Source organism: Rhea pennata, chromosome 17 (assembly GCF_028389875.1).
Source record: "Rhea pennata isolate bPtePen1 chromosome 17, bPtePen1.pri, whole genome shotgun sequence".
NCBI classification, from domain to species: Eukaryota; Metazoa; Chordata; class Aves; order Rheiformes; family Rheidae; genus Rhea; species Rhea pennata.
In genome coordinates, this window is record NC_084679.1 from 12,934,955 (window position 1) to 12,949,227 (window position 14,273).

Here is a 14,273-nt window from a genome sequence, read left to right on the forward strand (position 1 = left end):
CTTCATTGCTACAGATGCACGTGTGTCAGGGAGTACTAACAGGCACGAGGCTACTCCTGCAAAATTGCTAGATTTGTGGCTTGGGTTTTGGCCTCCAGTCAGTGTGATCAGGTCTTCCTGGGGAGCGGAAGGGCAGGGTGTTTGGAGATCAAGCTGGGAGAGACTCTTTGGGGAAGAAGCACAAGGTTTTCAGCCCTTTACAGAGAAGGGAGCTTGCTGCTGAAGACCGTTTCAAGTGGGGAGCCCTGGGGGCCCGGCCTAAAGGCCAGCAGCCAGGCCCCACTGCTGCCTGTAGAGCACAGCACAGCACAGCAAGGACCCACTTTTGAGCCCCCCACCACAGCCTTAAACACTTTCCTCAGCTCTGCCAAGAATGGTCTTTTCTACATCTGGGAGAGTGGCCTCTTGGGACTTGGCCACATGGCCTCATGAAGCCACCAACCTCAACAGCAGCCCTGAATAGTGACACGTGTGTACACCCCCCCACACACACACACAGCAACACATCGCTATCCCCAACCTCAAATCACATGCAGGGAGTGAGGCAGAGGAGGATGAGCCTAGGAAAAAGGGGGGGGCTCTTGGGGCTGAAGGCACAGGCCAAGAGGATCAGCAGGGGAAGGCTGCTTGCAGAGGGAGCCTCAGCATAAACCTGCCTCTGGTACTGCCCAGGTACACACATAACCCGCACTGCTGTGCTGGCTAACAGACAACACGTGCCTACACACTTGATAAGCAGGTAATTCAGACCCACAAGAACAACATGCTGCACTTGGCCTTCCACCGCGCACGGCTTGGCCCGTTTACCTGTGCCAGCAGGCCTGGGGGCCGCAGGTAGCACTGTAGCTAGTGAGCTTGCACCTCTCTAGACCCCTCTCCTCCTCCTTTAGTAGCTGCTGCCTCCACTTAGCCCTTTTTGTGGCACTTAAAGGTCACACCTCTTGACTCATTAACTCCAGCTCGTTAATAAGCATCCTGGATGGAAGGGGAGGGAATGGAAAAAGAGAGGGCGGGAGGGAAGGCTTAATCCCAAATTAGCTTCACTAAGCACCCAGGTGTTGTAAGAGAAAGAAACTCCTCAGCACCAGCTCAGCCTGTGCGGGGAGAAGCCTTTGTTGCCCTGCAAAACACAGTAATTGCACAGCCAGCTGGGCTGGCAACTCTGGCACAGCGACAAAACCGTGGGGCCCAGGGCCACAGGGCTGGCAGAGCCCTGCCTGCCAGCGGCTCCTCGGAAAAATGGGCTATTAGCAGAGCCTCCCTTGGTTCCCCTGCTCTGTGCCATCTTCCCACCGATGAACAAACCGGGAGCACGGGTGCTCCCTGCCACAGCTCTGCCACCAAGGAAAAGCATCAGGAGGGCAGGCAGGCAGAGGGACCGCTCGATAGCTGGAGCCGGGAGCGGAGTCCTTCCGGCTGTGCACAGCACAAGGGATGGAAAACATCCCCTTGCCTTATGTGGAGGGGAAGGGGAGGGAGTGCCAGGGCTGCTGCGCCTGCTAATCCTGCCTTCAAGGGGAGCCTGACAGTCTCAAGGAGAAATAATTTCCTGAAATCCCCTCAGCACTGCTTAAAATTGCTGCCTGTTAAGAGAAAGGGGAATTGGGATCCCCTAGCTCACGCAACATGTTCTTAACCCTGCGCGCTCCGGCTCGCCGAAGTGGCTCTTGCCCAGCTCCTGCTGGGCCCTGCTGCAGCCACATAAAGCCCACAGGGGACGAACCTGCCCTGTGACAGGGTGGCCTCAGTCCCAGAGACACCCCTCTACCTTTGTGCCAAGCAGCCCAAACGCAGGGCGCGATGCCCCAGCCTGTGCGCAGAGCGCTGCATGCTCCTGGCCTGCCTGGGGCAGCACAGGCAGAGCTGGCACCGTCCACAGCCCCCAGGGTAAGGGTGGCTCTGCAGCTGCAGGCAAGGGTGCCGAGCTGCTCAAGCTAAACCCCTCAGCTAGAGTATCTTGCTGGAATTAATCCAGTGCCCTATGTCCCTACAGTCCCACCAGCCATGCACAGGTCCCTGGCAAGAATCCCCTTGAAAAAAACCAGACAACCCCCAAATTGCAAGAGAGGTCCTCTGAGACAGCAAATCCAACCTGGGCCCCATGACTCCAACATCCTGCGCTGCACCTGACCCTCAGAGCACTGCACAGTGCTGGCTCCTTGCTCCCTCTGCGCCCCACTGGCCTCGCAGCTGCGTCAGACCTCGGCAGCATGCTCACGGGCAAATCACAGTGCTGGGAGGGCAATAAAGCACGACCCTCTCATAGACGAATCCACGCCTGGCAGGAAAGGACAGGAGGAAGGGGGTAGCTTTCTTTTCACCAGGAATTACGTCAGAAGGGATTTCTAGCCTTCTATTTATAGCAAGGACTGGCTGACTGGCAACAAATAAATCATCTCTCATGGCAGAGGCCTGCTGCAGAGTGGACAGAAACTCTGGAGGAGAGACTCAAGGGCCCTGATATTTGCCTAAGCAGAGACAGGATCACCCCCATTCGTCACCAACGCTTTCCAATCAATTCCTCCACAACTGTGACTCTCCCTCCAATGGAAATTACTTTGCTGGCTCTTGGTTTGGCAGGAGAAAAGCAACTAGCTAAATTCACTCTTTTGGATCAACCGCTAGTGCTTGGAGAGCGGCATGGAAGGGGTAACGATGGGGTGGATGCAGCAGGTCTGTCATTAGAGACCCTCAGGAAAGCTCTCCTTCTGGCACTGGCCCAGGGACCTGGGATGTACCCCCACGCTGTGCGAGGCCGTGAAGGATCCTGCCTGCTTCTGGGGCTGCGCCACACCAGGTGCACAAGGGCTCTTACTCTGAACTGCAGAAGGGGGACCCGGCACTGCTGCCACATCAGTATCGGGGATGATTGTTATCGATGATTGTTATCGATGGCCAGGTAGGCGGGAAGAAAGTGGAGAATGCCAGGAATTTAGAGACAATATTGGTGTGTGAGCTGTCACTGGCACTCCCTAGCGACGGAGGCTGTCAGAGCTGCCTCCTGAGTCATAGCTCTTGCTCCTGCTGCGGCTGCTTCTGGGGCCTGAACTCCGGCTGCGGCTCCTGCTGCTGTCACTGCTGCTGCTCCAACTTCGGCTCCGGCTCGTCCGGTAGCTGGAATAGCTCCGGCTCGGGGAGCGGCTAAAGTTGCTGTACCAAGAGGAATAGCTGCTGGCGCTACTGGAGGAGGATGGACTGGGCCGGTAGTAGGGGATGGGGCGTTTGCGGGCACTGCAGGGACACAAACAGACATGGGTTATCGGTAATACAAGGACAGACTCGCTGCCAAATTCTCCAGAAAGCACTTCTGCTTTTGTGCAGTTGCTCTGCACAACACTTCCCAAAAAGGGAAGAGACCAGGATAGCTGATAGGCCCTGGGATTCAAACCGCCCACCTCCAAGGCCCTGGAACATACCCTGAGAAATGCCCCAAGCACCATGTATAAGGCCAGGCTCTGTCATGGTCTGGAACAGCTTGATATTGTCCCCAAAAGCCCTCAGCTCGAGGGCTAAAGAAATCGCCCGGACAGTGAGGAATAAAGTTCAAGGCTTTCTGTCACTCAATATTTGGCTCCTTCTTTGTGGGACATCTATTGCAATAAAAGTCCTCTCCGGAAGGTCGAGGGGAGATGCCCCCCATAGCTAATGGGTCTGACTTTATCTGCCTTATTTCTTTACCTGCTGTAAATGAGAACCCCTGCCTCCCTCTGCCTCTGTCTGCAAAATGCCAAGCCCTCAGAGGGATGGAAAGGCATGCTGATCCAGCTCAGGGAAACGGGTCTCCTCAAGCTGGGAGAGCAACCTCCTCTGATGAGGGCTGGGACCAAAGGAGATTCCATTTCTCCCCCAAGGAAGTTATGGCTAAGCTTGTCTCCAAGGCACGGGAGTGTGTCCCCTTACCTTGTGATGCGCCGAGCTTCAAGGTGGCTGGGAGAATCTCTCCTGCGTTTCCTCAGGGGTGAATAGGACCTCCGTCGCCGCCTCCGGTCACGCTCCCTGTGCGACTCCTTCTCACTGGAGCCATACTTGTGCTCTCTCTCACGGTCTCTAAGGAAGAAACAGTTTGGAAATTGTCACTGCTGGGTTTTCGTGAGTGTAATTGGCTGGGTGGGTTTTGAACATGGCGGCAATCACCCATGCAAGGACAGGTGAGTAGAGGACATTCAGCTCCAAAAGGGATCTACTCTAAGCTAAATATTCTGAAAGGCATCAGCCCTGCACACACACCCCTTAGCTGGAGAGCTGTGAGTGTCTTAGCAGAGACACTCATCTAGCCTGACAGATAGGCACCCGCTAATTATGGGATGCCTGGAGGTTTTCAGCAGTGTCTCCTCATGGCCCTGTGGTGCTGAGCCAGCATGGCTTCCATGTGCCTATCTCCATGGGCACACTCTGTATTTCCTCAGCTCCATTAAAATTGCTCTTGCTGGCTGTGCTGTGAAAGAAGGTGAGAACAACCCTTCCCGCTGGCTCCATGTTGCAGAGGGCCCCAGGTATCCCAGCAAGGCTGTGCAGCATCACCGGGGTAGGCTGGCTCAGCAGAGCTCTCCGTAAGTAGTGCCAGTGTTGCTATGGTTTTATCTTATGTTGAACTTCAGTACATGTCAGCACAGGCCCTTCCGTGGAGTGTAGCTCATTTCACATGCTCCTTTCCTTGCTCAATGCCATCTTCAAAGTGACACACTTCAGCTCAAGGTCCCTATCCTTATACAGAGGGAAAACACACTCCTACACTGGAACAAGGACCATTGCAGCCTACAAGAATCAGACCCTGGAAATGGAACATTTTAAAAGTGTGAAACCTTCACAACATGCCCACCAGTGCCTGGAGGAATCCTATTGCTTGCCCTCTGCAGCCAGGCAGTGCGTAGAGCGTGAGCTGGCTTGCCAGGCCCCTGCAAGTCTTGCACAGCTCCCTGGAGGAGCTACTTTCCAGGGTAGAATGTCCCAGCACAGCGGAGAAGCAGCAGAGATGCTACCAGAAAAAAGATTGCCCAAAGGGAAGGGGAAGGAGTAGTTTGGGCCTGCCAGAATGAGCCAGCAAGTACACTGGAGTCCAACAAAGCAATTGAAGTAATTGGAAAGCATGAGACATCAGACATCGCATGAGGAGACAGCTGTACCTGCCAGGGCTGTAGTGGGAGTAACTGGGGCTCCGACGAGGCCTTGAGCTCCTGCTCCCAGGACTTTTTTTGCAGGACTTGGATGAATAGCTGGGGGAACGTGAGTAAGACCTGGGGAGAGAACCAGAAAAGGGTTAAAGATCCAGAAGTGAGGCTGCACCAGACTTCTCTGGGCTCACAGGGGAAGGGTGCCCCACATTTCAGGCTCTCTGGAGAAAGCAGTTTACCCCAAGCTGTGCAAATCCTTGGGCCTCCCCAAAATTCTTAATCCCCTCCCTGAAGAGCCTGCCAGCCTGCAAGAGCTAGACATTGCCCAGGGTCACAAGGACAGCTGTTTAAATTGACCTTACCTCTTCCCTGAAGAGCAGGATCTGCTTCGGGAATACCTGGGGGAGGCCTTGTGGTGTAAGGAGCGGGAGCGGCTGGAGTGGCTGGAGCTGGGGGAGGACCTGCCGGTGCTGGTGTACGACTCGCTGCGGGAGCTTGGCCTCAGCGGGGAGCTGTGGGCTGGGGACGGGAGGAAGTTTCGCTTCTTCTCCGAGCAGCTGAGATACAGAGACAGGCACCCTCTGCGAACATACGTTTGGACAGCCACTGAGGCTGTGGTTGAGCTGGGACCAGTCCCTGGCTGTGGGAAGCACCACAGTTCAACTAACAGTACTCCCATCCTCCCATTCCCCACCTGGGGATAAAAACACTCCCAGCTTCCTAAGTTCCTGTTGCAGGAGATCCATTGCATGGGTCATAGCACAAGAGCCACTCTCCAGTCTGGGGCCAAGGAAAGGCTGTGGGAGAGGTTTAAGTTGACATTGGTGCCTTCTCTAGAGGTTCTGCAGGATGGCAGATCTGCTCTGTGACCGGCAGAGCAGAGTGTCCGGTTGGCAGAGCGTGGGCCAGGCCAGCAAGCTGTATAGGCCCTTGGGCAGGGAGCAAGGTGGGGAGAAATCTTGAAGCAGGGAAAAGGCAGAGCATGGCAGGGCAAAGGCACGTGACCCCCAGCCTGACCATGGAGCAGCACAGGTGGGAACTGAGCATAAGCATCCCATTCCTTTTGCACAAGGCTGCACGAATTCCTCTGGCTCCAAAAGACATGCCCTAGTGTGGAACTGAGGTTAGCTCAGTGGTGAGCAACCCTACCCAAAGCAATGGCCAGATGCAATCTCAGATCTACCCATGCGAAAGCGGAGTTATTCCTCTGGAGTCACAATGTGAAAGATACCCATGGCCCTAAAATTTTACCTGTAGCTGAAAATTCAGAGATGGTTCTTCCTAATGCCAATTCCTCTGCCTCTCCCCGTCTCTGATTCAGCACTCCCACCACCACTTGACTCTAGCTTTTAGGATTTAAGACCTGAGGGCCTGAGTTGGAAGAGCTCCCTAACACCACTAGCCTTAGGCATAACCTTGGATACCAGCTGCTTTGCTTCAATATCTTCATCGCCAGTGTGCACCTGGCTAACGGCCAGTGCCTCCAGGAATGGGAGGACGTGATGGAGGCTGGCATCTGTTCCTCTCTCTTGATGATGACCTGTGGCATCCAACTGTGGTTTGGCCCCTGCCCCTGGCCCCCGAGCCCTCATGCTCTGTAACCCCAGTGCACAGAACTGCTGGAGGGTTATCCCAAGCCAGCGAGGTGCTTGTCTCTCCTCACGCTTCCCCCAACCAGGAAATGCTATCTTGTCACCCAGGACCGGTTCTGAATGAACCAGAAAGGGACAGACTGGATTTGGCTCAATGGACAGGAGGAAAAACAGCCCATAATGGTTTTAGAGAAAATGAATGCTTCCCCCCTTCCCTATGGCATACAGAGGGAAGGAAGTTGTCGGGCAACCCCCCAGTGCACCACACTAGATTATTCCCAGTAGACTCTTTTCTTTTGCATGGTCATGACCAGCTAAGCAGGGCTGTGTTCAGGACACAGCTCAGCCCAGGGCCAAATCCCTTATTGGCCACACTAGGAGAGCAGGAATGGGCACCTAGGTGCATGACAGCTGGGTTTTCATTTTCCTCCTCAGTCTGAAGTATTGGTCCTCTGGACTCCAGACTGGCAAGACCACAGGTCTGATTTCTATCTAACTGCATCCAGACCACAAAAACCTTCCTACCAGTTCACCACTGCAACTGGCAACTGGGCAGGAGACACAGACCCTTCCCGCAACAACGTACCAGGTATGTGGCTGCCAGCAGCAGCTACTGGTAATCACTGACCTTCGGTCTTGTCCCTGGGTATCTGGAGATAGATTTTCCAAAGCTGTTCCCTTGCTCTGGGAAAAACAACTGGTGAAGGAATTTCCTGAATCAGAGCTGTTATCACTGTTGGCCAGTTTGGGCTTCCCGGACGAGAAGGCATGGCCAAAACCATCATGGACTAGACTTCTTTTCTCCTGGCTGTCCTTTGACCTGGAGGAGCTCGTTTGAGTGGAGGGAGGGGAGGAAGTATCGTTTCCTGAGTCATATTCATGATACTCTCCATTCTGGCTGGCTAGGTGGCCAAGCGGGCTGTCTGTTTTGGTAAAGAGGTCAGCAGAAGACCCTGACTGAGAGATCTGAAAGCAAAAAAGCCATTTGGCATTGTTTGAATGTTTTTTGGGGAAGTTGATTTTGGTTTTATTTTGTCTGATTTTTTTTTAAATAAACCCAGAAATTTTACCATCATGATGCACTGAAACAAAAGGAAAGAAAGAAAGAAAGAAAGAAAGAAAGAAAGCAAAAGAAGAAAGAGAAAAAGAAATCAAAAGCACATATCCCTGAAAAAAAATCCACAGTAAGCAGAAACTTCTTTTCCCCCTGCTATAATAATAGGAAGATTTAGAGAACATGCAAAGAGTATCAGCATGCGATTCATGTTAAAACAAGAGTTCAGCAAAGTAAATGGGGAACCAAAGAATCAAAATAACTAACTAGCTAAATAAAAAAAGGTAAAACAGAGGGAAAAGCCCTTATTTAACCTAAAAGGGCGGGGGGAGGGGAGAAAAGAAAGAGGAGTATACATACAAAAAACTACATACTGCTTGGCAAGAAAACAAAAACAAAAGAAAATCCTAAATAAGTCTGACATCTTTTTTAAGCTTGCTTAATACGGAGATTGAATGAATGTCACAAAAATGAATAAAGAAAAATAAAATAAAACCAAGAGTTTCAGTACAAAGTAAAAACTAGCAAAAAAAAACAAGCTTACCACTTTGAAAGTAAAAAAAAAAAAAAAAAAAAAAAAAAAAAAAAAAAGAGAAAAGGAGGGGAAGGGGAGAAAGAAAAATCCCTCTGGAAATAAAAATTATACATATATTTCTTTGTGTGCTTTTTTTCCCCCTGAAGAAGGTATAGCTAAAGCGCTCAAGTGACCTCTAATAAATTCCCTGGTGTCTTGCGGATAGCATCCACTTACCCATCAAGAACTCCTCCTTTAGTAGGTAAGGTGTAAGAAAAAAGGAAGAGCGGGCAACATAAGTCCATCATTAGAGTCTCAAATTACAAGAAAAAAACATAAACCCTCTCTTCAATCCACACTGCCAACTATTCGCTCGACTCCTCTATGTACGTACATGTCGCGACTGCTTTTTGTCTCTTTGCTTGTCTCACACGTTACTCAATTCTGTGTCCCTCTGTCTTAAATCAGGCTGTTCAGCCAGTTCCTCGAGGCCGATCACCAGTGCTGAAAAGTTGTGCTAAATCCCCTTTGGGCTCATGGTGGCCCACAGACACATGGAAGCGACAAAAGGAGATAAAACGATAAAGGGAAAAAAAATAAAAAAGAGGAGGGAAAACCCCTCCTGTTGCGATGGACAGTCCTCCAACGCTACCCCAGCAGGCCCTGCTCCCTCAAGCACCTGCACACATCCTCCCACCACGCTCTGTGCAGCCTGGTTTCCCTCTGTGCCACGCTCTCCAAACATCTCATCAAGCATCAGACTGTATCTCTCGGAAGCAGAGATCTGTGCTGGGTGTCTCACAGCGCAGGCAGGGCTGGTCGCCCTCAGAGGGCTTAGCCCGGCATGGCGTGGACACAAGGCAGCAGAGCTGGCCTGCGGGGACAGGACTCCTTTCCTCATCCACAGAGGGAGTACAGACACAGACCAGGTCCCGTCTACCCGGAGCTCCTCTGTTCCACCAGATGGTGCCTTTACATCCCCCCTCAGCCTCTAGCATCTGACACATATCTCTTGGGGGCTTGCTCTTGACCCAGTTCAAGAGGCATTAACTGGATTAGGAAGAACTGACTCAGATTCACACACTGAAACCAGCAATGGCTGAAACCGAGGGGCAGCTGCTCTGAGAGAAAGCTGCCGGCGCACAGAGCGGGCTCTCAGCAAACAGTTCGTGTAAGGAGGACTATCCACAACACCCTCACACTCTGAAAACACCTCAGGCTGGGGGATCTCCAAGTACCTTCCCACAGTCCTCAGAGGCAGAAGTACTGCTGTTTCTGGATGAGGCACAAATGACAGGAACTGGGTCATCCCAGCAAGTCCATGCTAGAACTGGGGGCTCGGTGGCCTCCCTCGCCATCCCATACTGACCTCTGCGCAATGCTCAGAGCCCTCGACTTAGAGGCCCTGGAAGCCTTGGAAGCAGACATGGGAAATGAAGGGATCCTTCTTAACTGACCAGCTAACACCTTTAATGCAGAAGCCCCCAACAGAGCAGAAATGTCACCCCAAAGCGTCCAACTAGGACGAGTGGAAGGAGACGCATGTTACACAAAAAATGCAGGTCTTCCTTTCAGCATTAGGTGCTGCTCCTTGCGCCTTCTCAGCTCTAGTACTTCTCTGCTAGACCTTTTCTTTCCCCAGTGGAAACTGGGAGGTCAAAGAGCATAAGACAGTCAGGTACTTGGCTGTCCTCTGGTTTCTACCAATTCTTCCTAAAATGCTGACACTGTATCCACAGCCCTGAGAGAACTTGGCTCCTCGATTTGAACCACTGTTCCCTCCACATACCAGAAGATGCAGAACTGTTTGCGGTTTCTAGGATGGCACTGGATTTTTTACAGTTTGCTTTGGATCAGAAGCACACTCGAGATGAAGCCAGCTCTTGACTATCTTTTACTTATGGGCATAAAAATATCACTGCAGGTACTCCCTGGCTGGGTAGGTAGGAAAGCCCTATGTCTGTGAGAGGCTGTGTGGCTGCTCAGAGGGGCACTGACACCAACATCGCGCATGCAGATGCCTCACTTCTATTTTCTTCAGTCTGAAACAAAAGGTCTTTTTTTCTTCACAGGCAATAAATCCAGCAGTCCCTGGCATTTCTAAAACAGCTCCGAAGACTGCCCCTGGGACCTGGGATATATACTCTTGCTTTGCCTTTGCTGAAATTTACCTTCCAAAGTAGCAACTGTTCTCAGTGCATCACATCTATGAAATGACTGGAGAACCAGCAAACTCCTCTTTAGCCCAACATCAGCGTTAGCAGCACTCTGTGAAGAGGCAACGTGTGGATCGATGTGGAATATGGAGTACATGGCCCACATAAGAGCTGGAAGGCCTGGCCAGGGTAAAGCCGGAGCTCAGGGGAAGGGGGCAGTTTTCCAGCCTGTCCATGTTGGTGAGCACTAGGCCCTAGGGGAAGTTCCTGTCCTACAGCAAGAGCCAGGATAGGAACCACCTGAGCCTGCAGAGGGCACGAAGGCTGAAGGTACTTTACTCAGACCTCTACTTGGAAGCAAACTTCTCCTCTGCTGACCTTGACTTTGCTTCTCCTTCCATTTTACTGCTTTGGAAAGGTGCATCAGCTCCACAAGCTGCATCTGAAAACATTGTGAGTTCAATTGAATTCTAATTTTTTTCTTCCAGGGTGTTTTAAAAGTCTGGTCTTTTATAAACCTAATTTTCTCTATGTGAATGCTTGGATTTTTTCTTCCTCTCTAGTAAGTAATTAAATAATCTCAGTGAACTTTGCTTCCTCCAGCTTTCAGCAGGGGGACATACTGCTGCCCTCAGGGATACCCAAGATATATATTTATTGTTTTTTTTTTTTCCAAATCATTATTTAATCAAGATGAAGGAGCAAAAATGAGGCCCTCACTCATACTTCAGAATGCAATTTTGAGTGAGCTCCTAGATCAAGAGGCAGCGCAATCTAATAGGTTACAAAAATACAGTCACTACTAGTCTTCCAATTAAACTGAACAAGTCCATTTACTGTGCTTCAAAAAGCCCTGAGGAGAGATACGAGTATAAATTTTCTCAGCCATATGGGGACAGGGATCTAGCAATGAGCAGCATGGCACAGCCAGGGTTATAGCTGGGGGATTTCTTTCCTTTTTCTCTCTCTTTTTTTTTCTTTCCTTTTTCTCTTGTTTTGCAACGCATTTCAAAGCAGAGTTAATTTCTTTTTCAGAGGTGCATAATGTCTGCCTCTCTCTCTTTTGTTATGCATTATAATAAGGAAAGGAATAAAAAGCTGGTGTCAATGACCCCAGCGAGCCTCGCTCTCTGCCGGCCCGGCGGACAGCTGCCAAGCCGGCTGATGAGCCGAAGCAGCACCTGCTGAGAGGGGTTGCCTGGGGCAATGAGGCCCCACACTTGATCGGGGTATATTCCTCGAGAGGGGCACTCACCCTCTGGAGCAGTGGGGGGCAGGCCTTTACCTAGGGGGAATGCGTTAAATCTGCTAGCAGTTCGCCCCAGCCGAAAAGCCAATCTGCTATTAAAGCGAGTGCAAAAATACCGGTGCTACAGGAATACACTATAACCCCATTACACACAATTATGAATCCCTGACTCAAAGAAAATTGAGTGAAAAGATTCCTTTTAGCTGGATGGAGCGCTCAGGATGGGCCCTTCTCTACCAAAAGAGCTAAGTTAAGTCCAGGAACCTGAAAGCAATGGTACAACTGTCCCTGCAAGGCCAGATGTTGGGTTATTTGGGGCTGGATGGCAACACTCCCATGCAGCCTGGGTCTCTGAGCCATTCCCGGAGGTAAATTCCTGATAATGTAAAGCAATAAATCTTTGCTTGGCAGAAACCCTTTCAGCCCGCTGGGGCGCAGGCCAGGGCATGGCTCAGGCTGGGCTAGCGCAGCCTCGTGCAAGGGTTTGGCTTGTGCCATCTCCTTTGGCAGCTGGCACGAGGCTGCCTCCTGCTGCCCTGTGCATCCCTCCCTTGCTCCTGGCCCCTGAGCACTGTGCTGCGAATGCACCAGCCCAAATACAGCTGGGGGTAACTTCAGCTCCCTGGCTAGGAGAGGAAAAAATGCAAAAGCAAAACCAGAACAATTTCCATATTCATAAAGGCAGGGGGCTTTGCCTTTCCGTTCTTTAAGGGTCATGTTTGTTGACAGAAGCATGGCATAGAACAGCTAAAGGAACAGCTCTTCCCATATAAACCAAAAACCCAGGCTAGAAAACACAGAGCAACATCAAGCCAATATCCAGGCCTGCTTCAAGGTTCCTGGAGCCTGGCTGCACACGCTGCTTCAGTCCCTGCACAGCGTTTCCCCACTTCTATTTTTCTGCAGACACATTAGCACAAAGACAAACAGCGCCATTTGGAACAGCCTTACCCCCATCGAGCCTCATTGAGAATCTGGCTGAAGACTACCTTAATTTGTGACATTGTAAATGAGTTTCAGTGGAAGTAAAGGAGCTGGCAAAGAAAGTGCAGGCAGTGTGAAGTTATCTTCATCAGGTACAGCAAAGGCAATTAGATTCATACCCTGTGGGTATTTATATTGCGCTGTTAAACTGAAAGCACAGTGCCATGTAATGCATCCGTATCAGTGTGGAATAAAGCGTCTGCGGCAGGTTAGGGAGGTGTTATTAATGTTCAAGAATAGATGCTGCATATTACCCACGGTTTCTCCACATGCTGAAGCACAGGCCTATAATCCTATTCTCAACAGGTGACTATTGCAGCTGCAGGTGATTAAAGGGAAAAAGAGGGAGAAGCTAGGAAATCCATTGCAGAAAAAAAAAAAAAAAAAAAAACTAGCAGGGAACTTTGGGAGTGTTCTGGCATGTGCGCAGAGGTGCGTGTGTATCAGCTTATAAATAAAGGCAAGAGGGGAAGAAGCAGCAAGGTAGATGCATGGGCAGGGCATTCTTTTGCTCTTTTTTTTACCCCCTTATAAATTATAGGTAGGCCTAGTTAAAAAAAAATGTGGGCCCTTCCAGTAGAAAGGAAGGAGAACAATTTTGAGGGGAAAAATTCACCAAAAAAATGCTTCAACTTTTCAGAAGAAAAACAAAACAGAGTAAGAACTGGAACAAGAAACAAGAATGTTGATTTAGAAGTGCTCCTGCAGCACCTCATGGGAGTTTGTGCATCATCTCTCCAGTTCTCTTCTGCCTGCCTGGATCCTGAACAATCTCTCTCCTTCAGAGATATCACGATGCATCTCCCAGGGAAGGATGATTCGGCTTTGAAGCCCAGGAGTGTGATACTGTATCTCCCATGGAGGACTGAAATATGCAATTTCTGAATCAAAATTCTAGAGTTTTTGACAAAATTGCGTCATAATCCAGACTGCTTTCAAAGCTGATTCTGATAGAACTCAACTTATTTACAGAGTGACCACTTAACATACAGAAAGGGAAAGCTTCAGAATGTGGTGTATACTCATTAACAGATGAGACTAAAAGTGTCCATTCCTTTTTTCCCTTGTCAGTTTTGAATACACAACATTTAATGACCTCCCTCAGAAAAAATTTCAGGGACAGCCGTTAACCAGGAGTTTCAATTTAAGTAAGTGCTTTAAAGTGTTCTTGAATGATGTCCCAGGAGAGAGCACTTCTCTTTGGGAATAGAGAGGGCACTAGCGGACTGCACGGTAAATAAACTGATGCCTCTATTGTTGGAATATTTGTGTTTTTAACCCTAGATCAAAAGGGTACGGCAGTGTCCTGATGAATTTCCATTACCTGCGTCTGCAACTATAAATGCTCTGATTTTCCCTGCCCTGCACCTTGTGCGCTCATTTGCCCTGAGTGAGGCAAGTGCAAAGGGGAGTGCAGCATGCTTGAGTTTAGCTTATTATTTTAAAGGATTTTATAATTTTAAATCGGAGTTTACTCTTGCTCTGGGAACAGAACAGCTGGCAGTCGGCTTCACAGGACTTGGAGCCTGGCTTCAGACAGAGGAAACCTAGTACCAATTAAAAACCTGTCTTAGACTCAAGAACATTTATGCAAAATATGTGCCTTGCAAAAA

The 14,273-nt window shown here is 50.1% G+C and overlaps 1 protein-coding gene across 1 annotated transcript in view; it reads right to left on the minus strand.

The window, feature by feature from the left end:
- Positions 1-2,474: 2,474 nt before the first annotated feature.
- SRRM4 (serine/arginine repetitive matrix 4) overlaps positions 2,475-14,273 on the minus strand; it is a 34,010-nt gene continuing 22,211 nt past the window's right edge. The window contains exons 9-13 of the mRNA XM_062590224.1: positions 7,332-7,669; positions 5,474-5,692; positions 5,124-5,234; positions 3,901-4,047; positions 2,475-3,231 (exon numbers count right to left, since the gene is read on the minus strand). Coding sequence (XP_062446208.1) covers positions 2,973-3,231; positions 3,901-4,047; positions 5,124-5,234; positions 5,474-5,692; positions 7,332-7,669 — 1,074 coding nt within the window. The 3' untranslated portion in view covers positions 2,475-2,972. The remainder of the gene's footprint in view (positions 3,232-3,900; positions 4,048-5,123; positions 5,235-5,473; positions 5,693-7,331; positions 7,670-14,273) is intronic.